Source organism: Saimiri boliviensis, chromosome 11 (genome assembly GCF_048565385.1).
Source record: "Saimiri boliviensis isolate mSaiBol1 chromosome 11, mSaiBol1.pri, whole genome shotgun sequence".
NCBI lineage: Eukaryota > Metazoa > Chordata > Mammalia > Primates > Cebidae > Saimiri > Saimiri boliviensis.
Window position 1 is genome coordinate 41429038 of NC_133459.1, and position 24555 is coordinate 41453592.

At 42.1% G+C, this 24555-nt stretch overlaps 1 protein-coding gene across 2 annotated transcripts; it reads left to right on the plus strand.

The window, feature by feature from the left end:
* The first annotated feature begins 3471 nt into the window (after window positions 1–3471).
* On the plus strand, window positions 3472–24555 carry YBX1 (Y-box binding protein 1). 2 transcript variants are annotated; one of them, XM_039474575.2, is made up of 8 exons: window positions 3472–3784; window positions 4454–4517; window positions 14110–14143; window positions 16825–16914; window positions 17246–17548; window positions 17790–17872; window positions 22819–23084; window positions 24174–24555. In XM_039474575.2, exons 1-7 carry the CDS (start codon window positions 3619–3621, stop codon window positions 23051–23053), a joined length of 975 nt encoding a protein of 324 aa, XP_039330509.1. In that variant the 5' UTR covers window positions 3472–3618; the 3' UTR covers window positions 23054–23084; window positions 24174–24555. The 2 variants fall into 2 exon arrangements, with proteins under 2 accessions (XP_039330509.1, XP_039330510.1); XM_039474576.2 differs by lacking the exon at window positions 16825–16914.

The following is a 24555-nucleotide window of genomic DNA, read 5'->3' on the forward strand; positions in this document are numbered from 1 at the left end:
AGTAGCTGGGATTACAGGCACATGCCACTATATCCAGCTACTTTTTGTACTTTTAGTAGAGATGGGGTTTTGCGATGTTGGCTGATCTGGTTTTGAACCCCTGCCCTCAAGTGATCCGCCTGCCTCTGCCTCTGCCTCAGAGTGCTGAGGCGTGAACCACCATGCCTGGCTGCAAACTAGTTTCTTAAACAGCTCATCCTCAAGCTCACTGAGCAAGAAGAGAGAGCTGAATGAAGTAATTGGATGAGTAAGTAATGATACTTTTTAAAGTAACATAGAAAAGACAGATGTTACACAATTTGTATTTTTGCTTGAGAAGCCATCCCTTCAAAGCAGTTACATAGTGAGGTTGCTCACTTATTCTTAGAGGTGCTGCTGCAATGTTTACTAAGTGCCTTTGTAACTGGAGAAAAGCTTTCAAGCCTATAGGACAGGCGTCCCCAAACTTCTTACACAGCGGGCCAGTTCACTGTCCCTCAGACCATTGGAGGGCCGTCACATACTGTGCTCTTCTCACTGACCACCAATGAAAGAGGTGCCCCTTCCTGAAGTGCGGATAAATGGCCTCAGGGGGCCGCATGCGGCCCGGGGCCGTAGTTTGGGGACGCCTGCTATAGGACATGCTTTTAAATGGCCTCAGTGTTGGCAGAACTGCCTTTTGAGGAAAGATTTTAACATTCAAAGTCATCTGGAGCTGGAATACATGAATAGCAGCTGTGGAATCCATCCACTCTCCATACACGTTGTTGCTGCTGAAAGCCTTTTTCACCTGGATTACTGGCACAGCTGCCCAGATGACCTTTCTGCTGCCAGTACCCTTTTCAATTCATTTTCTACACCATGTCACTCATTTAACAAATGTTTAAAGGTATTATGTGTCAGGTACTAAGTTAGATGCCCAAGGAAGTCACAGTTTGGTGGGACAGATTTAATTAGAGCAATACAGTGTGTTAGGATGGGAAGGATTCTTAACCTAGTAGCATCTGAGCCAAGACCTAGAGGATGAAGAATTAATCAGCAAAGAAGAAGGAGAAAGGTTAAAGTGTTTTATGTAGAATCGTATGTGATACTCCAAAGGAAACAGTGCCTAAAGGACTCCACTAGATGACAGTCCTTTCTCTACAGTGTCCTCTGAAGCATGTTTACTTGGCTAGAGAGCTGCAAGTGTCTATACTGTAGGGCCCTTGTAGTATTTCACCATCTCCCTTGTCATCTGATAAGTGGAAGCAACACTTTTAACCAAGTTCTACTGTCATAGAATTCAGCTGCTTGCTCCTCTGCTCCTGCAGTATCTTGCAGCCAGTAGTTACTAGCACCTGCAAGGTTGGACAGGGAATGCAAAAGAGACTCTAAGACTTCTTAGAAGTCAGAGGGTCCAGTAAACCACATTAAGGAATCTGGACTACCCTAAGGGTAATGGTAGTCACTGGAAGATTTTAAGTAAGACAATGTCACGATCAGATAGATGTTCTCAAAAGAACTTTCTGGCTGTTGTGCTGGGGAATATTAGAATAAGAAGGAGGTAGAGAGGTGAGGTTAGAGCCCACAGCAGTGCTCTATGCTAGGGATCAGCCGGCTGCATTCTGTTTTTCTGTGGCTCATGAGCTAAGAATACGAATGGTTTTTAAAAATGTTTAAATAGTTGAAAATATGTAAAGATTCGTGTCATGTAAAAATTAGGGCTGTTTTCAAGCTCCAAACCTGAGTGGTAAGTCAGAACCATATGGTCAGCCAAGCTTAAATTATTAACTATTTGGCTCTCACAGAAAAAGGTTTCCCTACTCCTTGCTCTAAGCAACTGTTGATGATGGCCTAGAGTAGTGACAGTAGGAATGAAAAGACTCTGAATTGACATTTACAGAGTTTAGAACTGACTCAGGACGGCCTTTAGGAGGTGGAATTGACAGGCTTAGACGGCACCGGTAGGGGTAAAGGATACTGCACTAGCCTCCTAACTGCTTTCTCTGCTTCCATTCCTTGCCCCTTTGCAACCCATTCTCCACTCAGCAGCCATTTTTAAAAAGATGCCCCTCCATACTTAGGACTCTAAAATTGCTCTTCTCACGCTTGCCCTTAGGATATATTTCCAATTAAATATACCTAAGTGACCCTGCCCACCTCTGCAACCCAATGCCACATTGGAGCCTTACTGAACTACCTGTCTTGCATTTCCCGAGATCCCATCTCTTCTCGCCTGTACTCTGTGCGCGGAAAGTCAGCCCTCCACCTTCTCCCTGCTTCCACTCCCAAAATACTTCCTGCTTTTTTTTTTTTCTTTTTATTTATTTTTTATTTTTTTAAAGACGGGGTTTCACCACGTTGGTCAGGCTAGTCTTGAACTCCCGACCTCAACACCCGCCTTGGCCTCCAAAGTGCTTGGATTACAGGCGTGAACCACCACGCCCGGCTCTATACTTCGTGCTTTTGCAGCTCTCGAGTATTTCCAGTGCTAGCTGTTTAAATTCCTGCCTCCATCAGAAGGCAGAAACTGACTCGCGAACTATTCCATCCCCAGCCGATAGTAGACGCTTAAAAAAGAACGAAAGACGGTGGGTGGAGGACTTCAATAACATCAGGTGGCAGCCTCAATTTTATCGTTTGTGAAACGTGGATAGTAATTCTTCTATCACATGGCTGTTGTCATAATAAAATGGAAAAACCAAACAGGCTAGCTTGTTCAATAAATGTGACTTGAATTAAATCTGATTTGTGGCCAGTAGAAAAAGACATGAACACTCGAAGACACTTTTTAAAAAATATATATGTATGCCTGGTAAAACGGATCAGAAGGCAGGTCCCCATGGAGCACACCCTCGCCTTAAACGTGCTAAACATGCTGAGCCCAGGCTGTCTGAGCCTGCGTGGTCCCTCCAAGGTGACTGCTCCGACAAAAGCGTAAGCTCCTCAAACGCGTACGTTTAAGGCAATTCCAGAAACCCTCGGCTGTGCCGCCACAACACGGCCATTAAAGAAAAGACTCTATGCCCGCAGTAATGTTCTCAGATCACAAGGACTGTATTTGGAGCAGGCAGGGAGGGAAGCCTTCTTTTTACGAAGGGCTAATACGTAGCCGGGCCCCCTTCCAATCCCGGGTCCGGCCGGGTAATTCCTGTCCAGCATTCGGGCGTGCCTTTTCTTCAGCAGGGACACAACCCTGAACGTGGGGCCCGCCAGCCCAGCGGCTGCCTCGTGGAAGTCACGTTCTCTCTGCCCGTCCTCTCGGGTACTCTATGGTTTTTGTGGCCGACTACTCTAATTCTAGTTCCGGTCTCTATGGCGGCCGGCGGAGGCAGGAACGGTTGTAGGTCGGCTGAATTAGCCGCCAAAGGGCCAATGAGAGTGGAGGACTGATAAAATATTATCCAGTAGAAGCCAGGAATTGGGGTCAGGTGGGCAGATTGACAGCAGCACTGGCCAGTTAACAATGCCTGGGGCGGGTCGATCGTAGGGCTTATCCCGCCTGTCCCGCCATTCTCGCTAGTTCGATCGGTAGCGGGAGCGGAGAGCGGACCCCAGAGAGCCCTGAGCAGCCCCACCGCCGCCGCCGGCCTAGTTACCATCACATCCCGGGAGGAGCCGTAGCTGCCGCAGCCGGCCCCAGTCACCATCACCGCAACCATGAGCAGCGAGGCCGAGACCCAGCAGCCGCCCGCCGCCCCCCCCGCCGCCCCCGCCCTCAGCGCCGCCGACACCAAGCCCGGCACTACGGGCAGCGGCGCAGGGAGCGGTGGCCCGGGCGGCCTCACATCGGCGGCGCCTGCCGGCGGGGACAAGAAGGTCATCGGTGAGGGCCGGACGGGGACGGGGGTGGGGCCCTCGGGAAGCCTGGCAGCGGAACCGTTAGCCTGAGCAGGGCGAGCCGGCGGGCGCGCGGCCGGCGGGGACCGACTCCGCGGCGCGCGGCCGCCCCTCCCCCAGCCCTCCCCACTCACTCACACGGGGGCCCGCCCGGCAGGCGCGCGCGCGCTGCCTCCCGCGCCCCCTGTGGACCCCGCGCGGACGCGCGCCCCTCCCCCTGCGGCCGCGCGGCCGCCAACCGCGTGTGCGACGGGGTCCCCTCCCCGCCGACCGGCCTCGTGCGCTCTGGCCCGCACGCCGTTGTTCGCGTCTCCCCCACCCAGCTCCCTTCCGCGTGTGCTCGGAGGGCGCGGCGCACCGCCTACGCAGGCCGGAGTGGGCCGGGGCGGCTTCCCCTTCCCTCACGTGCTCTCCGCCCGCGGCCTGCGCACACACCCATCCTGGGCCCGCGCCCCGGGCCTGCCCTGGAGTGCCCCGCGGCTTCAGACTCACCCACGTGTGCGGCGGCGGCGTGGCCCGGCACCCGGGAGGTGGAGATAAAGGGCTGTCAGGTGGCCGCGCTGGCAGCGTGCGAGGGACCGGATACTGAAGCCGGGCGGCTTTGGAAAAGGATAGGTGGTAATCGCGGCTTGTTTTGCTTTGTTTTCTTTTCCAGCAACGAAGGTTTTGGGAACAGTAAAATGGTTCAATGTAAGGAACGGATATGGTTTCATCAACAGGTGAGCTCCCGGGCCCTGAAGCCTCGGTCCCACCGTCTCGCTTGTTACCTGCTCTGTCGGCCTCTCGGCGCTTGGGAAGCCCCAGTCCACAGCCCTGTTCTGAAGGGCGTTTACTACCTCTGGTGTATTAGTTTGATTTTTTTTTTTTTTTTTAATGTTCCTTGACGACTGGAGGGATTAGTGGATCTAGAGAAGGTCTTTGTTTTGTAGCTAAATGTTAATTTGAAGCCAACTTCAAAGGCTTCGTTACAGTACAAAGCAATTTAAAAGGCAAGCAGAGTGAATGAGCCATGCCTTAACAGGGTAAACGGGAAACTACGGTCCTGTACGTTTTTATCCTTGTTACCCTTTTCTACTTTATTGAACTCGGTGTTTGAGAGTGTGATCCACTGACATCGGATAGTTACACCTTGCTAACATTTTGGGGGTAAGATTTGACGTGTCAAGTATATGAGGTTTTGTCACCTTTACCGAGAGATTGTGTTGCCTTTGTTTCACTTTCATTGTAATACCTTAGATAAATTTTATATTAGTACCAGAGAGAACCTGTTTTTATTTGCTCATAGAATAAATCATACATCTGCAAGAAAATGGTTCTTTGCTTTCTTCAGTTCTTATTTTTCATTCTTCCTTGTCCTAAAATTATACTGATTAAATCGATTTCTATTAGATTTCTGGCTGTAGCTTATTTAGAGTGGCCATAGTCCCTGGTAACTTGACATTGTTGTTCTTGCTTGAAGGCAAAGCTGCAGGCAACATCTTTAGGACTTCGGGTTCTTGCTGGTGATGTGCAGTACACTGGATTCCATGGGCTCCCTTGTGAGCCGGGCATCATTTTCAAGATGGCTGCCAAGGCTAGTAGAGCAGTTACATGGTTGTAGAGCCCTGGGTATGCCAGCAGCAATCTTGGCTTCATAGGTATGGTACATAGTGCCATCTCAACATTCTCTTGCTGTAGAAGACCTAAACAGATGATTAAAAGAACAATTAAGAATGTTTGTGGAATGGACAGCAAATGGACGAAATCAGGCTTAAGGACAGACATAATCATCGCTTGATGAAAAACCGTTCATTAATCAATCATACATTATTGTGGAAACACTGAGTAAGAGACAAGCATTTGATGGTCTATTCTCTACTTTTGCAATTGTGGGAAAACGTTTTGTTTCTTCCAAAGTCTTAGAATTTTCCAACCTTCTATACTGTTGCCACTGTTGTGGCTGAAACTACGTTTTTCATTAATTTTTTGATAATGGCTTATTAGCAAGGAAGGAAGGGAATGCTTATATATGATTGGTATGCTATGCTGATGGCTTATTAACTGATGTCTCTGAACTTACTAGTGTTTTAGTTTGTATTTCTGTCTCCGAACTAGTCTTAACCCTTAAACCAGTGGTTTTCAAATTTAAGTGTGCTTGCCTAGGTCTGGGTACATTTTTAGCAAGAATGATAATATGGGCCATACATTCAAAATCACTGCTTTTAACCCTTGACCCAATGTAATGGTAACTTTGGTGTGCAGATTTGCAACCTTTTCAGTGGATAGGTTGCAGTTTTGTGTGTATTTAAGAAGTTTTAGTGTGTGCCTTGTTTCGCTGCATTTTGTTAAGTGGCGTAAGTTACCACTTTTTTTTTTTTTTTTTTTTTTGAGACGGAGTTTCACTCTTGCTACCCAGGCTAGAGTGCAATGGCGCGATCTCGGCTCACCGCAGCCTCCACCTCCTGGGTTCGGGCAATTCTCCTGCCTCAGCCTCCTGAGTAGCTGGGATTACAGGCATGCGCCACCATGCCCAGCTGATTTTTGTATTTTTAGTAGAGACGGGGTTTCACCATGTTGACCAGGATGGTCTCGATCTCTTGACCTCGTGATCCACCCGCCTCAGCCTCCCAAAGTACTGGGATTACAGGCTTGAGCCACAGCGCCTGGCCCACAATTTTAAAAATCAAGTTTTATCCAAAGTAAGAGTAATTCTTTACTTAAGTATTTCATGAGGTGCCATTCATTGAATCTCTCTGTTGTGAATTGGAATCAACTCAATTGGTCATCCTCCAGGGCAAATTGTGAATTGGCTTTTGATGGTCTTTTGTTTGGTCTGTCCTAACCTCAATTATTTTGTCAAATTGACTGGTTAAAATGTTCTTTATCCTTCTGAACTGGTTGTTTTAATGATTCTGAGACTTTTTGATAAGATGCTGTAAAATCTGACTCCAATTAAATACAGAGAAGGTTTGCTTTAATTAAGGAAAATATGTGTTAAAAGAAATCAGTTTGGAAGCCAGCAGTTGGTTCTATATGTAGTTCATGTAGTGTAGTAGAACAAATAGACTTCTTGGCTGGAGGCACCTGTTTCTTAAGAGGAAAGGAGACAGACTGACACATTACATGTGCTGTTTTCTGTATAAAGGAGAGGGTGCAGTGTTTGGGATGACTGCTAAGACAACTTTTAATTGCAGTTTTTGGATGCGCTGGATTATATATTCTAGGATTGAAGATGTTGTTGTTGTCCAGGCTGGAGTGCAGTGGTGGGCTCACCACAGCCCCCACGTCTCAGGTTCGAGTGATTCTCCTGCCTCCACCTCTCAGGTAGTTGGGATGACAGGCATACACCACCACACCTAGCTAATTTTCTAATTTTAGAAGAGATGGGGTTTCTCCATGTTGGTCATGCTGGTCTTGAACTCCCCATCTCAGGTGATTTGCCTGTGTTGGCCTCCCAACGTGTTGGAATTGCAGGTGTGAGCCACCACACCCAGCCACAGTATTTTCAGTTATTTTATGTAAATTTTTTGTCTTTAAAGACAATTTCATTGTAAATGTGTTTATTCCAGCCGGAATTACCACCTCTGAGTTGTTACAACCTTGTTAGAATTGATTCATTAAAGGGTTTCTCCCTGATGATTATATTGGGTAGAAGGTGCTAAATAACCTGAGCATAGAGCTTTTTAAAATAGCGGAAGTTTTGGCTTTATTTTGTTAGACTATGTGATCTGGAAATTCTGAGAAATTCATTGAGTTATTCCTTTGTGAGCTGTGTCTACAAAAGATAATTGGAGAATGTGACTAGAGGGGTTTATTAGCTCCCTCCCATCACTGTCAGATTTTATTAGTGGTTGAGGAATGACCCAAATTCACCAAAGATTACCATGAATTAACAGTTTATGGTGACCAGAATAGGAATATTTTTGTTCTAGAGTATTCAAAATGTTAAAATTAATATTTGGAGCAAAAGTTACAAATTTGTGACCTACTGGCTAAAACTACTCCCAGATGCTTTGATTGGACAGTACAGTGTTGTTAAAAGGAATTTGGATTAATTACTAACATTATAATTCAGGCGGTAACACCAAGTAGTCCAGAGTATTATATTAAGATCTGAACTTTAGCTAGCTTTGGGGGCGTGTATTTCCACATAAATAAAAACTGCCTGGCAATATTTTCACCACATTTAGGTGGGGTATGCCTTTTTTTTTTTTTTTACCATGGCCTGTCATGCTTAGTTGTCTTAGGTTGCTGACTTCCCTTCTCACCTGGCCTTTGTGTATGCATTTGAGTTCATTACGCATGGTCTAGGAAGATGTAATAAACCAAGCCAGGGAAAGGTTTAGCTGTCTCTCTTCAGTCATGCCTATCAGGTTTAGTATCCCATTGGGGTGGGGGCTCCCTTGTGGGGATTCTATGTGTGTATAATAGGTGACTTCTTTCAAACATTGGTGAAAATACATGTAGCTAACAAGTATTTATACTATTATTTTAAATGGGTCTATTTTAAATGCTTATTTATACTATTATTTTAAAAGGGTCTATTTTAAATGCTTAAGATGAGCCAAGTCACTTAATCTGTAAAAACCTTTGATGTAGGCCAGGCTTGGTGGACCATGTCTGTAATCTCAGCACTTTGGGGAGGCCAAGGCCGGCGAATCACTAGGTCAAGAGATCGAGACTATCCTGGCCAACTTGGTGAAACCTCATCTCTAGTAAAAATATAAAAATTAGCTGGTGCGGTGGTGCACACCTGTAATCCCAGTTACTTGTGAGGCTGAGGCAGGAGAATTGCCTTGACCGAGGAGGCAGAGGTTGCAGTGAGTGGAGATTGCGCCACTGCACTCCAACCAGCCAATGGAGCAAGACTCTGTCTCAAAAAAAAAAAAGGGGGGGGCCTTTGGGGTGTAGGAACTGTCACTCTGAGGCACAAAGAATTTATTACTTGCCCCACCTCCACCCGGTAAGCATAGCTGATAAGTGGCAGTCAGGAATGGATCTCAGTTTTCTGACTCTGGAGTTAGTGTTCACCAACTGCTGTTAACGCTCTCTCTGAAATAGACCCTAGTCATCTTCAATTTGATTGTTCACATAGTTACAGATAATTTCTTAGGGTGATTATTTTTAGAGCCATGGAAAGACTCTTAAATGATCAAAGTATGTCACTGGGGCTCTTGTGTGCTAGCTAACTCCTGGCTCCCCAGATTTGAAAAGCTTTTGGCCTTTCACTATCTACTTGTGAAGTTTAGGATTGTGAAAAGTTCTGGTTTAGCATGTAGGTCAGCTTTACAAATAAAAGGACTTGCTTAATTCCTAATATTGGGAGGCAAAGAATTAAAGGAGAGAACATTATACCTTATCTCACTGAATCTCTTTTTTAATATGGCCTGCAAGATAATAACTGCTGCCCTTTTTTTTTTTCTTCTTTTCTTTTCTTTTCTTTTTTCTTTTTTTTTTTTTTTTTTTTGAGTTGGAGTCTCATTCTGTAGCCCAGGCTGGTCTCAAACTCCTGACCTTGTGATTTGCCTGCCTTGCTTCTCAAAGGGCTAGGATTACAGGGGTGAGCCACCGTGCCTGTCCAAGGGTGTTTAATAGAGAAGAAATACAATGATAAGTGGGGGTTATTATCTTACAGTCATCTGCAAGGCTTGGGAATTGGTATCTGGTTGCTTTAGGTTATGGAGCATATAGATGCTAAATCCTGGAGTTTTTACAACCACAGGATTATAAATTAGTGTATGCAGTTAAGTGAATTAAAGTGTTAAACTGACTTGGTATGGTAATCTGCAACAAAGTAGAAGTATAAGAGCATTTAGTTAATGGATAAAGTTATGTATAATAAGCCTTATTTAAGGCAGTACTGTGGATTGGCCCCCCCAAAAAAATTAGCCTATCTTTTATGTGGATAGATAATACAGCTAGAATAAAGATAGTTGTGTTTTAGGAGTGGGAGGGTGGTCAAACATGGTGAACATGCTGGAGTAGCATCCTCCAGTTTGGATGGATTGGGCCCTGGAAAGCAACTGCTGGGATTTTTAGTTCCTATGGCAAGCAGACTGTCAGGCAAGCTGTAATTGTCTTTTGAGTTATTAAAAAGTTTTCCAGGGAAGTTAACGTTTTTTTGCCTTTGTTTTCATGTTTTGAGTTGCATTTTGTCTGTTTTTAAGACCCTTACCAATACGGATAGACTAGTATAGGAGAGGGTGTAATTAGATTTTAATTTTCAAAGCTAGCTAATATCAGTAATAAATGCCCAATAAATACTGAGAAGATTTGAATGCCTACCTTAGTAAGTTATTAAATGTTTAGTATAGTTTTTCTCATTTTGCGGGTAAAAAAGCCAATGAGGCTTTTAACAAAATGTTTTGACATTAGGGAAAGCTTAAAGACTTTTCTGGTTTCAGAGCTGTTAATAGTTGAATCAAGACTAAAAATATAGCAGGGCATGGTGGTGCACACCTGTAATCCCAGCTCCTCCTGGCTGAAGTGCGAGAACTTGAACCCGGAAGACAGGTTGCAGTGAGCCAAGATTGCCACTGCACTCCAGCCTGGGCGACAGAGTAAGACTCTCCGAAAAAAAAATAAATGAGTACTGTTTTTTCTTTCTTGCTTTCTTAGATCTACAGAGGGGTTTAATAATGTAAATATCGCATATATTTCCATTTTTAACACCATATTTAAGTTTCCACTTTTTTAGCAATAGAAAATGATTTAAAAAGTTTTCTCCAATATAATAATATAAATGGGAAATATTATAGACAGTCATACTAACCCAACGAATAATATTCACAAGAAGCAAAATTTGTTGGCGGGGGTGGGTTCTATATTGTTACATATATACAGGGCAGCAGCACCAGAACCACATTTAGAGGAATATTTTTTATTTCTAATTAAAAGAAAGCGATAGAGGACACTCCTCTGTCCTGCAAGTCTAATTGTACCTATGTATGCTTCACATTTTGTAGGTGGTCGAGAAGAATACAAAGAAATACTTTATCCAAATTTGGAGTTCAGGGCCTGATTGTCCTAGCTTAAGCCTGTAGGAACTTGACAGCTTATTCATACCTCTCATCTTTAGTCACGGTTTTCTTTCTCCATCCTTTTCCTCTCTAACTACCCTGTGCCATTTAGACTTGAAATTTTCTTTTTGGATTATCTTTACTACTGTATAACTTTTATTTTTAGAATATTCCTTATTTCTATAAGTAGATGGGGGAGCTAGAGCTAGAAAAGGGTCAGTTTCAGTGTTAATTTCCCAGCAAGCACCTGAGAGAAAAACTGAAAAAAGAATAGTGGTAGCTAGGAGAGCAGTGACACCTGCACCCAGAAAGCTGCACTGCAGCCGTCTAATATTTGAGGCTCTCCTTTGTTATGACTCTTCCAATTTAAACTAGAAAATTCTGACTGGTTGCAAATTCAAAGCAGATCCATACATTTAAAGCAGTGGTTCAACAAATCACTCTTTTTAATGTTGCAGTATTTTTATTGTAATTGATGTTTTCAATAAATATCTTGAGCTTGAGGCCCTGGCTATTCCTTTTGGAGTACTATTTTTTCTGTCATGACATTGATCAGTGAACTATATTGGTTTCACGTATCTATCTTTGTACCCACAAAACACCTTCCTGTTTTTGCAGGAGTGACATTACCATGTGTGTAATCCCAGCCTTGTACTTTCTCTGTTCAGAGACAGGGTCTTGCTCTGTTACCCAGGATGGAGTGCTATGGCATGATTAGAGCTCACTGCACCCTCAATTCCTGGACTTGAGTGGGAGCCCGGCTAATTATTTTTCTGTAGATACAGGGTCTCACCACATTGCCCAGGCAGGTCTCAAACTCTTGGCTTCAAGAAATTCTCATACCTTGGTATGCCAAGTGCTGGGATTACAGGCATGAGCCACCACACCAGCCTAACTCATGTGCTATTTTTAAGAAAATTGTTGTTTTGGTAAAATTTTCTAATATTCCTTTTATAACCCTGAAGTAAATTTATAAACTACTTTTACTTTTTATTTCAGAATATGATGATACTGATAATGTGAATACCTGTTTGTAACTACATTAGAAGGCGTAACAGTCAATGCCAACACAAAATGGATTGATAAATGATGTATTATCCAGATACCATGAGTAGCATTATCAATAATGAAAAATTCTCCATGGAAGTTGTATTTTTAGTGAATTTAATGCGTGTTAAACAGTACAGAAATACATACACGACTCAGATAATAAACAAATTTGCATTCTATACCAAATCTTTAGATAGTCTTCCAGCAACTAATACCCCCACTTCCATTAATGCAAATAGTGCTCCCTATCTTTGGAAAAGTTGTTGTTGTTGTTGTTGTTGTTGTTGTTTTTTGAGTTAAGAGTCTCATTCTGTCGCCCAGGGTGGAGTGCAGCAGCTTGCTGCAACCTCTGCCTCCCAGATTCATGCAGTTCTCCTGCCTCACTCTCCAGAGTAGCTGGGACTACAGGCACGTGCTGCCATGCCTGGCTAATTTTTTGCACTTATAGTAGAGACGGGGTTTTGTGATATTGGCCAGGCTGGTCTCTCAAACTCCTGGCTTCAGTGATCCTCCCACCTTGGCCTCCCAAAGTGCTGGGTGGGAGTACAGGCATGAGCTACTGCACCTGGCCTGGAAAAACTTTAAGTGCTCTGCAGGGGGATTTATTGCCCCCATTGAAAATCACTATTCTAGACTTTGCCTGCCTTTATTTATCATACTCTACCATTTTTTAAATTGTATTTCCCCTTAGAGCCTTAGAGTTTGAAATTCAGTCATGCTGGAGAGCAGAACTAATAAATGATGGCTGCAATCTGTTTTTGTGGTGCCTGTGGAACTATGGACAGATGGACATTGTGTACAGCCATCATTTCCCTAGGCATACCTAATCATATAGCTTGAAAGGTCGATTTTCAGTCATTTGCCTCAAGTAACTTTTACATAGTCTTCGTCTTCCTGTTCCATTTTTTTAATTGTCCTTTTCCCATAAGTTAGAAATGTTCATTTAATAATCCAAGTTATTGTTATACCTGAGCGAGTTTAAACAGAAGCACCACGCTCTGAGTTTGTTGAGAGTCCCCTTTTAGTGCCGGCCCTGTTTCTTAGAAAATTGATTACAAAGATGCCAGGTGTCTCAGACCAGAAGCTCTCAGAACAGAATGCCCTACGTAGCTCAGGGTGGGCAAAATGGAGTTAGCAGGATTATTTAAAATGTATTCATTACAGTCAAGCTCTAGGGTATTTCATTGTAATTTACAGATCAGAATTATTTTTTTTAAGACGAGGTTTTACCATGTTGGTCAGGCGGTCTTGAACTCCCGACCTCAGGTGACCGCCCAGCTGAATTATAATTGATTTTGTGTGGATCCTTTGCATATATTGCTCCTTAGTTCAGCAGGAAGCTAATAGTAAGCCAATTTGTCTAGTTCATTATAATCTTTGTTCCCTTTCTCATTAAACACTAGAGCTACTATTGAGCTTTTTTTTATTCTGACCTGATGGAATAAAGAAGGCGAGGCAGGATGCTACAGGCCTGGAAATCCGTTTTATTCTCCAGTAGTGGTTCTTGCTCCTAGTATTATCATCTTAATCTCAATCTCCAGGCTACAAAGTCAGATTATTCTCCACTTTTGACATCCAGTTAATCTGCACTGTCTTTCTCATTTTGCCTCAAAAAGAGATCTCAAATAAATACCTTCTCATACATGGCCCCTTGGTCTGAACCTTCATCAGTCCTGGTCTGGGCTTGTGGAGTAGCTTTTTTATAACTAACTGGTTGGGCTTTTCCTACATTCAAACATACCTTATCACCCAAAGTCCACAGTTTACATGAGGTTTCATTCTTTGTGTTGTACATTCTTTGTGGGGAGGTGGCATTCTGCTCATTTTTATGATCTCAAGGAAAGTTGGTAGTTGGAAATGGTGAAGAGGAAGTGATTGAGGATAAAGTGAGAATGTAATTACTGATCTTCTGTTGATAACTGTGCTCTAGAGGTAAGAGGAGGGTGTGCTAGAACAGTTAATGTTTAATGGGATAAGGAGGGGCAGAATATGTTGCTAGTCACTGCTACCCTCTTAATTACGGCTCAGGAGGTCACACTTTGATTTCTTAGATTTTTTGGGGGGCTATCTTACAGGTAGTGAGGTTACAATTATTTGCAACAGCTTAAGTCTTTAAAGCAGAGAGCATGGTGGCTTGTGTCTTTTGATTTGCCAAATTTCCTGGTAGCTAGTTGGCAGCCAGAAAGTCTCTGAGAAAATTAATCTTTGGCAACATGAGATGTGTTTCATTTTCTGACTTTTTCAACTTGGTTCTGTCTTGCAGGAATGACACCAAGGAAGATGTATTTGTACACCAGGTGAGTGCTCGTGTAGATAGATATTTGCACTTCTGATTCAAGGATTTTGAGAAGAAAAGGTTAGATGTTCCCAACTTTGGTTCCTTGTGAAAGGTTAAGTCCAACTACCAGTTTATTTACCTACTTCAGGAGTAGTAGCATGCTTCAGATGTATACATTGAAACATTGTGTTAGAGTCCACTTAATTCTCTTAGACATTTCAAACTGGAATTTTGTTAACAGCTGTGGCTTTCTCAAATGTTGAGTCAAACTCATTGCACTAAATATTTATACCTAATTTCAAATGAACAAATGACTCCATGATTCTAAAGTTGAACAAATGATGTTGCTATAAATACACAAACTTTGGCAAGAAGCTTTCAGAGCTTTTCGGTCTACCTGTAGGGACAAATCTCCATAATCATGGGTAAATAAGGTAGACCTGCAAAACAGTAATTGCAGTGAATACTTGAAAAGTAGCATAAAGAGCCTTGTACTTATTCTAAACCACTTTAAATTAAAAAAAAAAAAAAAAACCCTTGGAGAGTTTAGGCTGGCTTCAAAAATGAAAAAATCATCACTAGTTTAAGGTTAAATGAGAGGCAGTGTGACAAGATTGGCAGCTGCTCGTTAAATAATTTTTAGATTGGCTTCCAGTGTTTTGGGAAGAGAACACTATTAACATAGGATGAATACTACATACTGACTTTCTCCTCAAATATCATTTAAGGAAAATGGACATTCAGGAATTAAGATTACTGCTAAAGTAAACCACTGCATGAGGTATGTTAGTACCTCAAATTTAGGTATGTTACAGACTGCACTGAATGTACTTACCCTCCCAGATATGAAATGGGTAAGAAAAATACGTGTGTTTAGTTTTCTTACTAAGACTGTTGGTATTGTCAACTTATATTAAAATTAATTTGAGACCCTAAAACTAATTTGAGACCCTTAGTACTTTTTTGTACTATAATCCAGAAATCAAAAGACCTAATGTCAATTTCCATACTCATATTTAATTAGATACTACCTTACATAGCAGCATGTTTCATAGGAAGGACTGTCATGGGTTGGTGCTTTGTAGCTCACTGAAATATCCTATACAGCATTCAGTGACAATCAAGGAGGAAGCTATATCAATTTTTAGTACAACTAAAACCCAATCAGTTAGAGTCAAATGTAGTTATGGAAACATTTAAATTCTAAATGCAAATAAATACAGGACTACTTCAGACAAAATGTTATTTTAAAGCAAATGTTTTATAAAATTGGCATTCTTGTTTGGGTGAACACTACTTATCTATTCCTTATGCCTCTTCTGCATGTTCAAAAGAATATGTAGACTTAGGAAAAAGAGACAGCAAAGTTTATCAGTCTTGTTGCCTGTTGGCAACCCCTAAGTTTGGGGTTGGGGCAGGGGGTGGAAATGTTGTTGAAAATAAAGACTTGGGATTTTAATTATCCATACTTCTGCTATCCCCTATGACTGCAGGTAATTGATAGTTGGCTATATATGAAAGGTAATGAAAATTATGTGACAGTTTAGATGACAGATGAGATCAATTAGATCAATTATTTAACGCAACTCACCCAGTTGTACCGATTCACAAGGTGTCACCAATATGCTTTCATTTTTTTGGGGAAGTGGTTTCTTCATGTAGTTGTTTCTTGGGACTGGCTGCTCAAGTCTTAGTGATGTATCAAGGAGACTGCAGTTCTGGGCAGCTTCGCTTAATTGGCCTCAGATTCGTTGGTTGTCCTGCTTCCTCTGCAATGGGAATGCATGAATGATCCTGTAATGGATATAGCTGGGATTTGTAATGAACATGGATTTGGAGTCCCAATACCTGGGTTTAGAAATTCCCCTTACTACCTGTGTGACTTTGGGCAAGTCACCTAACTTTAAAGCCTGTTACGTTATCTGTAAAATGGGATTAACAGTGCTTCACATATCCTCTGTCATAATGAAATTGAGTAGGTAATAAGTGAAAGAATGTTGCAAAAAAAATTTCATGGAAACATGAAACGTTACTCTTCCTCCCTTCTCCTAACAGTCTGGAGAAGCAGAAGCAACAAGTCTCTAATACAAGATTTATTGAATTCTGGGGAAGTGATAACTAACAGTTCCATGCAGTCAGATAATATAAAGAATGACATAGTTAATACATGCTAACTGCATTTCCACTGAAGTATTACCAGACAGATTGGAAGGATTTTGGTTGACATTATTTGTAATTGAGTTTGGTATGGTAACACAGGGACAAAGTTGGTTTGGTCAGCTTTGAAGCATGCAAAACCAAACTCGCCTGTCATCTAAACTGACCCAGTGTGGGGCCACCTTCTACTATTAAGTGCAGTCTTTAGGGGATAGGTGGATATCCTCAATCGTTTTAAAGTTACATATAATGCTTTTGCAAAAAGCAGGTTTTAAAATGCTGTGTCTGTCTTGAGTGTTAAATTACTCGTTTTAGTTTTGTGAATAGTGCTAAAATGTTGGGGCCTTGTACGATTGGAGTATTTTGGTTGAAGTTGGGGATAGCGTGGTCCCCGCTTTCCTAACTTTATTGATGGTTTGGTCTTATTTAAAGCAAATCTTAAGTGTATATCCAACCTAAAATAATATTGACTCTGGTACATTTTAAATGAAAAAGCACATTATTCTCCCCTGTTAATCTATTTTTGGAATGTGATATTACTAGACTGCCATAAAGAAGAATAACCCCAGGAAGTACCTTCGCAGTGTAGGAGATGGAGAGACTGTGGAGTTTGATGTTGTTGAAGGAGAAAAGGTGAGGATGCTTTCTGTGTAAAGGTTTGACTTCAGTATGGAAATATTTTGGAGGTCTCATCCATTAGGATGGTGGCTCTAATGTGGATGGATATGTTCAGGTGACCTCATGAACATAGGTGCATCAAGCCTAATGTTCTGGCTGCAGTTAGAGAGCAATCTCTTCAGAACAGTGAGGAACTGATAATTTAGTCATTGCTATGCATCCCTGGCCACGCAAACACCCTCCCCCCTTTTTTTCCTTAACTTCATTTTGTTTTTTGCTTTGTTTGAAATTTGTTGAAAGTGTTCTGATTTCCTTTGTCACTATCAATATGTAATGGCTTTTGTAGGGTGCGGAGGCAGCAAATGTTACAGGTCCTGGTGGCGTTCCAGTTCAAGGCAGTAAATATGCAGCAGACCGTAACCATTATAGACGCTATCCACGTCGTAGGGGTCCTCCACGCAATTACCAGCAAAATTACCAGAATAGTGAGAGTGGGGAAAAGAACGAGGGATCAGAGAGTGCTCCCGAAGGCCAGGCCCAACAACGCCGGCCCTACCGCAGGCGAAGGTTCCCACCTTACTACATGCGGAGACCCTATGGGCGTCGACCACAATATTCCAACCCTCCTGTGCAGGGAGAAGTGATGGAGGTAAGTTTCGTCATCAGCAACAGCAATGTGATAAATTCTGGTAGGACTGTTTAGAGCTGTTAATCTTATAGAAAGCACCTTTGATTCCTAGTAAGACCCAAAAGGATTAATTTGTAGTGGAGTCACACTAGATGGTCTGTTTTTTTTGTTTGTTTGTTTTTAACTCAGATTTGGATTTATTGCATTGTGTTTTTTATTATGTTACTGATACAGTTGGCTTGATTTCCATTATCTTTTTCAGGGTGCTGACAACCAGGGTGCAGGAGAACAAGGTAGACCAGTGAGGCAGAATATGTATCGGGGATATAGACCACGATTCCGCAGGTATGGTCCACATCAACGTGTTTCTATTAAAATTTCCTCAAACCTCATGCCTCTCCTGCAGACTTCTTGACTCATTTTTCTGTTAACACTTCATGTTTTCTTTCATCAGATGCCTAAGAGGTGAACCTGAAGTCAGTTATCTTTGAGAATATATTTGAATCTTCTTTGCTGGCACTTGTTAAAAACAGCTTGTATAGATGAGGTCTGCTTTATACATAATTTTTTTTTTAATAATGAGGGTTTGGAATTTCAAATTTTCTGTCCCTGAACAGATTAAGAGAATATTTTAAACCACATCTTTTAAACCTGCCTCCTTGGTAGGGAGAAAGGAAAGCATTAGGAGTACCTGCATTGTACTGTGGCACTAGCGAGCACTCCACAGTAAGTGTTTCCACTTGAAATGACATACGTAATCTTCCACTAAATTACTTCTCAGTTTTAAGTATTTACCCCTTTTTTTGAGTTGGGGGTAGACAACTAATCTATCTGCTTGGGTGGGCATTAGAAATCCTATTAATAGATGTAATTATTAGAGTAATCAAGCAAAAGTCCCATGAGCCAAGTATATTTTAGTATATGCTGTGGTAGACTTTGAGGCAGTATTTCCAGTCCCGTGGTGGTAGGATAGAATGGTGTAATAGTTGTTTTTCTAAGGGTTTCATATTGAACCATTGAGTTTTCATAGGTCATCCCTAAAAGTTGATAGGTACTTTTGAAGAATCAAACCAGTAAAATAATGCATCGTAACTGATCACTTCAATTGCAACTTTTAAATCCCCAAATAATTGTCAAGTTTATTATTCTCCAAGTATCCAACATGTCCAAAACATACTGTGAGCCTATAAGAAGGGGTTTCTGTGTGTAGGTTTTGGAGCACTTAGTGGAGTTTTTGGAACTAGGGAATCTAGTTGATGTTGTAATACATGTATTTGTCAGCATATGTATATTGAGAGTTTTGCAAAAGCAGATGATGTCATTCTTATTTGTGTCATCATTCTTATTCTTATTAATATGTGTCCTGTCCTGAGTTTTCAGTTAAAAGAGCTGGGGTCCTAACTGATGACTACCACAATTGAAGATATCTAATTCAGTTTTCTGCCAGGAGATTGTGTTAGTCAGATGCTGGATGTTGAAGTCAGATCGGTTTTTATTTTTATTTATTTATTTTTGGGGATGGGGGGAGAGAGAGTCTTGTTCTGTCGCCAGGCATCAGACTAGAGTGCAGTGGCACAATCTCGGCTCACTGCAATCTCCTCCTGGGTTCAAGCAATTCTCCTGTCTCAGCCTCCCAAGTAGCTGGGACTACAGGCACGCGCCACCATGCCCAGTTAATTCTTGTGTTTTTAGTAGCGACGGGGTTTCACCATGTTGGCCAGGATGGTCTCGATCTCTTGACCTTGTGATCCACCCGCCTTGGCCTCCCAAAGTGCTGGGATTACAGGCTTAAGCCACTGCTCCCGGCCTCCATTGTGTCATTCTTACGCCTTTGCATCCTCATAGCTTAGCCCCCACATATCAGTGAGAACATATGATGTTTGGTTTTCCATTCCTGAGTTACAGCACTTAGAATAATGGTCTCCAGGTGATGGCAGGAAAGTGACTACTGGAACTATTCTTCTTCAGAGAGGATGGGATTTTGCCCACATGTGAAATGTTCTCCTTTTGTTAGGAACCTGATGTTTTCATGTGTAAGAGATGAGAATACATGAGCACACACATATTAATGGAAAGACATGGAAGCCTTTGGTTGCTTCGTTGAGTCAAAAGAAGAAAGAAGAAGTTTGAAAAGTTTGGGACAAAGATGTGAATCCTCTAGAAGAGAAAATAGAGATGGTAGATTTATAATAATAGGATAATAATCAAAAATTAGAAGGGAGTTGACCCAGCTTGGCTCTGTTTTTCTAGCCATTTGAGCATCAGGCTCAGGTTGGACAGAGTTGGATTTGTCTGGCATTGGTTTATCCAAATGAAGACACTGGGGTAGGGATTAGCCATACAATTAATATTGGACTTTATACTTGGATAAAGAGGGGAGAAAGGGGAAAGTGAGGAGCTTTTATTTTATTTTTGTGGAGTTAATACTGTGTTATACAAGCAGTCTTGAACTCCTGGCCTCAAGTGATCCCCCCAAAGTGCTAGGATTACAGGTGTGAGCCACTATGCCCAGCGTGGGAGTGAGATGAATACGTCATGGGATCACTGTATTACAGGTCCTAGATTAAGAATGAGAAAACAACAAGGAATTAACTAGGAAAAATAGGAAGGTACCTAATTGGGAAGTTGTGTGGTATAATTGAGAAAACCCAGGTATAAAACAACTGGACTGGGAGGTCAGTCTTAAAGCCCAGGTTATTAGAAACTGTTACCCTTGGACCTTAATAATAACTGAAAAAGATGGTAAATGAAACAGAATCCAAAATAAAATGAGAAGCCTACAGTTTTTAGAAACTGGGAGAATCAATTTAGAAGCCACAATAAGAGGTTAGAACAGAAGTCACCACTTGAGGGTTGCAAAGGAAAGTCAGAGCAATTTTGTTGAAAATTCATTATAAGTTCCAAAAGATGTGGGGAAAGGGTTTTACAGTGTACAAATGTGAATTACAGCCCATGATGACTGATAGATAGAAAAGTCCTGGGGTTTTTTGGAGTGCTGAGAGTATGGGTGGAGGAAAGGCCTTTCTGAGCACTGGGGGAAAGAAAATCCCAAAATTTGGCCGGGCGCGGTGGCTCAAGCCTGTAATCCCAGCACTTTGGGAGGCCGAGGTGGGTGGATCACGAGGTCGAGAGATCGAGACCATCCTGGTCAACATGGTGAAACCCCGTCTCTACTAAAAATAGAAAAAATTAGCTGGGCATGGTGGCGCGTGCCTGTAATCCCAGCTACTCAGGAGGCTGAGGCAGGAGAATTGCCTGAACCCAGGAGGCGGAGGTTGCAGTGAGCCGAGATCGCGCCATTGCACTCCAACCTGGGAAACAAGAGCGAAACTCCGTCTCACAAAAAAAAAAAAGAGAGAGAGAGAGAGAATCCCAAAATTTAGTATCTTTCTCTTGGTGATTAAAAGGCTCAAGCCTGTAATCCCAGCACTTTGGGAGGCCAAGGAGGGGAGGATAGCTTGAGCTCTGGAATTCAAGACCAGCCTGAGCAACATAAACATAGTAAGACCTCATCTGTAATAAAAATCAGCCATTAATGAGGTGTGGGGGGGCTTGTCTGTCTACACTCCAGGCTACTCAAGTGGGAAGATCACTTGAGCCTGGGCAACAAAGCAAGATTCTCCAAAAAAAAAAAAAAAAAAAAAAAAAAAGAGAAAAAAAAAGAAAAAGATCCTTTAGGTCTAGTGCTGTGGTTCATGCCTGTTCAAGACCAACCTGGGCAATGTAGCAAGACCCTATCTCTACTCTACCTGCCCACCCCCCCGCTCCCCACCACCACCAAAAAAGCTGGGCATGGTGGCCTGAGTCTACATCCCAACTATACAGAAGGCTGAGTTGGGAATATTTGAATCCAAGAGCCTGATCATGCCATTGGACTCTAACCTGAGTGACAAAGTGAGTTACCATAGGACTGCTTTTAAAAAAAAAACTCCTGAAAAGACTTCAGTTTCAGGACACTGAGGATACATGGTTGGGATGTACTGCCTCAGCTTTATTTTGTAAAAAAGTGTACAACTCAGAGGCTTTTAGTATATTTACAAAGTAGAACAACTGCAAGCACTAATCCCAGAATATGTTCATCACTCCAGGAAAACCTGTATCCATTAGCAGTCACTCTTCATTCCACTTTGCCCCAGGCCCTGGCCACTGTTTATCTTTTTAAACTTACTTATTCTGGACATTTCATATAAATGTAATGAATCATACATTATGTAGCTTTTTGTGTCTGGCTTTCATTTTTAGCACTTTATATATTCGTGGCTTTTCCTGTCGTAGCATAGACCAGTGCTTGATTCCTTTTTATGGCCAAATCACACTCCTTTGTATCGTGTGCCATGTTTTGTGTATGCCTCAGCTCCATGGATATTTGTACTTAAACTTCTCGGCTATTGTGAATATTTATGTAATGTCTGTACAGTTATGTGGATAAGCTCTTGGGTTCATAGACCTAGGAATGGAATTGTTGGGTCCTATGCTAGCTCTGTTTACCCTTTTGAGAAGCTGCCAAACTGTTTTCCACAGCTCGCTGCACCATTTTACATTCCCCCTAGCAATGTATGAGGGCTCCAGTTTCCCCACATCCTTACGAATACTAGTTATTTTCTGTCTTACATACATTACCATTTTAGTGGGAGTGATACAGTATTTCATTGTGATTTTTAGCTTGCATTTCTCTAATGACAAATGGTTGCTGTATACCAGGCGTCCCCAAACTGCAGCCCCCTGAGGCCATTTATCCGGGCCCCCGCCGCACTTCAGGAAGGGGCACCTCTTTGTGGTCAGTGAGAGGAGCACAGTGTGTGGCGGCCCTCCAACGGTCTGAGGGACAGTGAAGTGGCCCACTGTGTAAAAAGTTGGGGGACACCTGCTGTGTACTGTTACTTTTATGAAGGGGACATCTTTGGTTTTGAACATGCTGGGTTTCGAACACATACGTTTTTAGCAGTTGTTCATCTGTAAAGGTTATACTGTTTACAAATTTGGTTACCACTTAGCCCATTTTGATCTTTTAGAATGACAGCTAATGTTGATGGCATTTGCTTACTGTTAGCTATTTCAGGATTCATTTTGTAATGCTATGAACAAAAGTTTGCTGGTCCATTAAAACCAGTTTTTAAAAGTCATCTTCCGATTTATACTCCATCTCCTTACACAAATTGCCTACAGACCGCTTGGTACAGAGAACAGGCTGGGCACGATGAGTTAGTTGCGTGAACCAAAGTGGTAACACTGCTGGGTGTGTTGAAGAGAAGAGGTTTTATCACTCTTAAGTTTAACAACATTCACCGCAGGGGCCCTCCTCGCCAAAGACAGCCTAGAGAGGACGGCAATGAGGAGGACAAAGAAAATCAAGGAGATGAGACCCAAGGTCAGCAGCCACCTCAACGTCGGTACCGCCGCAACTTCAATTACCGACGCAGACGCCCAGAAAACCCTAAACCACAAGATGGCAAAGAGACAAAAGCAGCCGATCCACCAGCTGAGAATTCGTCCGCTCCCGAGGCTGAGCAGGGCGGGGCTGAGTAAATGCCGGCTTACCATCTCTACCATCATCCGGGTAAGCAAGCCTGGATGACCACCATTTATGGCAGTCGTGAATGGTATCTGTTTCATTTTATTAATGCAGGAGTGGGGAAAACTCAATTCTGTCAGATAATGAAAGCCATGTTATTTACATTGTGTTCTGCCCTATTCTTAATTACCTAAATATTTCCTTTTAGGCGTATTGAGTATCAGAATCATATTTGGCCACCCTTCAGCTAGTTCTCAATTCTGACACTGGAGACCTATATTCTCATGAGTATTTTGAACTATTAGAGCTTTCTATCAACTTTTCTGAACTTTATGATTTGACCAGTAAGCTGAGAAAAGTTTTCCTAGCTGTATTCTGAGAAATGTTGATTAACATTGTTACTTATACATTATTTAATAAAAGAAGTAGGATAGCTATTAGAATGAACCTATATGGTGACAAACAGTCTGTTTGGGTAAAGTGGCAACATTGATAAAATCTTTTTTTTTTTTTGAGACTGGAGTTTCGCTCTTGTCCAGGCAGGAATGCAATGGCGTGATCTCAGTTCACTGCCACCTCTGCTTCCCTGGTTCAAGTAATTCTCCTGCCTCAGCCGCCCGAGTAGCTGGGATTACAGGCATGAGCCACCACGCCCAGCTAATTTTCTGCATTTTTACTAGAGATGGGGTTTCTCCATGTTGGTCAGGCTGGTCTTGAACTCTTGACCTCGGGTAATCCACCCATCTCGGCCTCCCAAAGTGCTGGAACTACAGGCATGAGCCACTGTAATCATCTGTAGTTGTTTTTTGTTGGTTTATTCAAACTGTAGGTTAATAATAATAATTCTCTGGCAGACCGCATGATACATTTATGTTCTTGTTACCAGCTCACTTGTTTTTGTTAACCTTCCAGAATTAAGGGATTCATTTTCATTCAGCTTTTTGCATGATACTGAGAGGTGTATGATTGTCGTTCCCTCCGAAATTAGCATTCAACCAGAGGTGATTTGCTAGGTGGCAAAAGATCTGTTAATGTCTCCCAATATATAAGTAATGGAAACTAGAGCATGTAATACACTAAATGAAGATTACCATGAATTCTACGTGATCATCTTTGTTTTTTTTTTCTTTACAGTTTAGTCATCCAACAAGAAGAAATAAGAAATTCCAGCAATAAGAAATGAACAAAAGATTGGAGCTGAAGACCTTAAGTGCTTGCTTTTGCCCGTTGACCAGATAAATAGAACTATCTGCATTATCTATGCAGCATGGGGTTTTTATTATTTTTACCTAAAGATGTCTCTTTTTGGTAATAACAAACATGTTTTTTAAAAAAGCCTGGTTTTTCTCAATACGCCTTTAAAGGTTTTTAAATTGTTTCATATCTGGTCAAGTTGAGATTTTTAAGAACTTCATTTTTAATTTGTAATAAAAGTTTACAACTTGATTTTTTCAAAAAAGTCAACAAACTGCAAGCACCTGTTAATAAAGGTCTTAAATAATTGTCTTTGTGTAAA

Bases quoted from the DNA above. Each gene is read 5' to 3' on its own strand.
- YBX1 (XM_039474575.2), top strand. From the start codon at position 3,619: ATGAGCAGCGAGGCCGAGACCCAGCAGCCGCCCGCCGCCCCCCCCGCC. The intron at 14,144-16,824 runs GTGAGTGCTCGT...TGATATTACTAG, and splicing joins AAGATGTATTTGTACACCAG to ACTGCCATAAAGAAGAATAA. The intron at 17,873-22,818 runs GTATGGTCCACA...CATTCACCGCAG, and splicing joins TATAGACCACGATTCCGCAG to GGGCCCTCCTCGCCAAAGAC.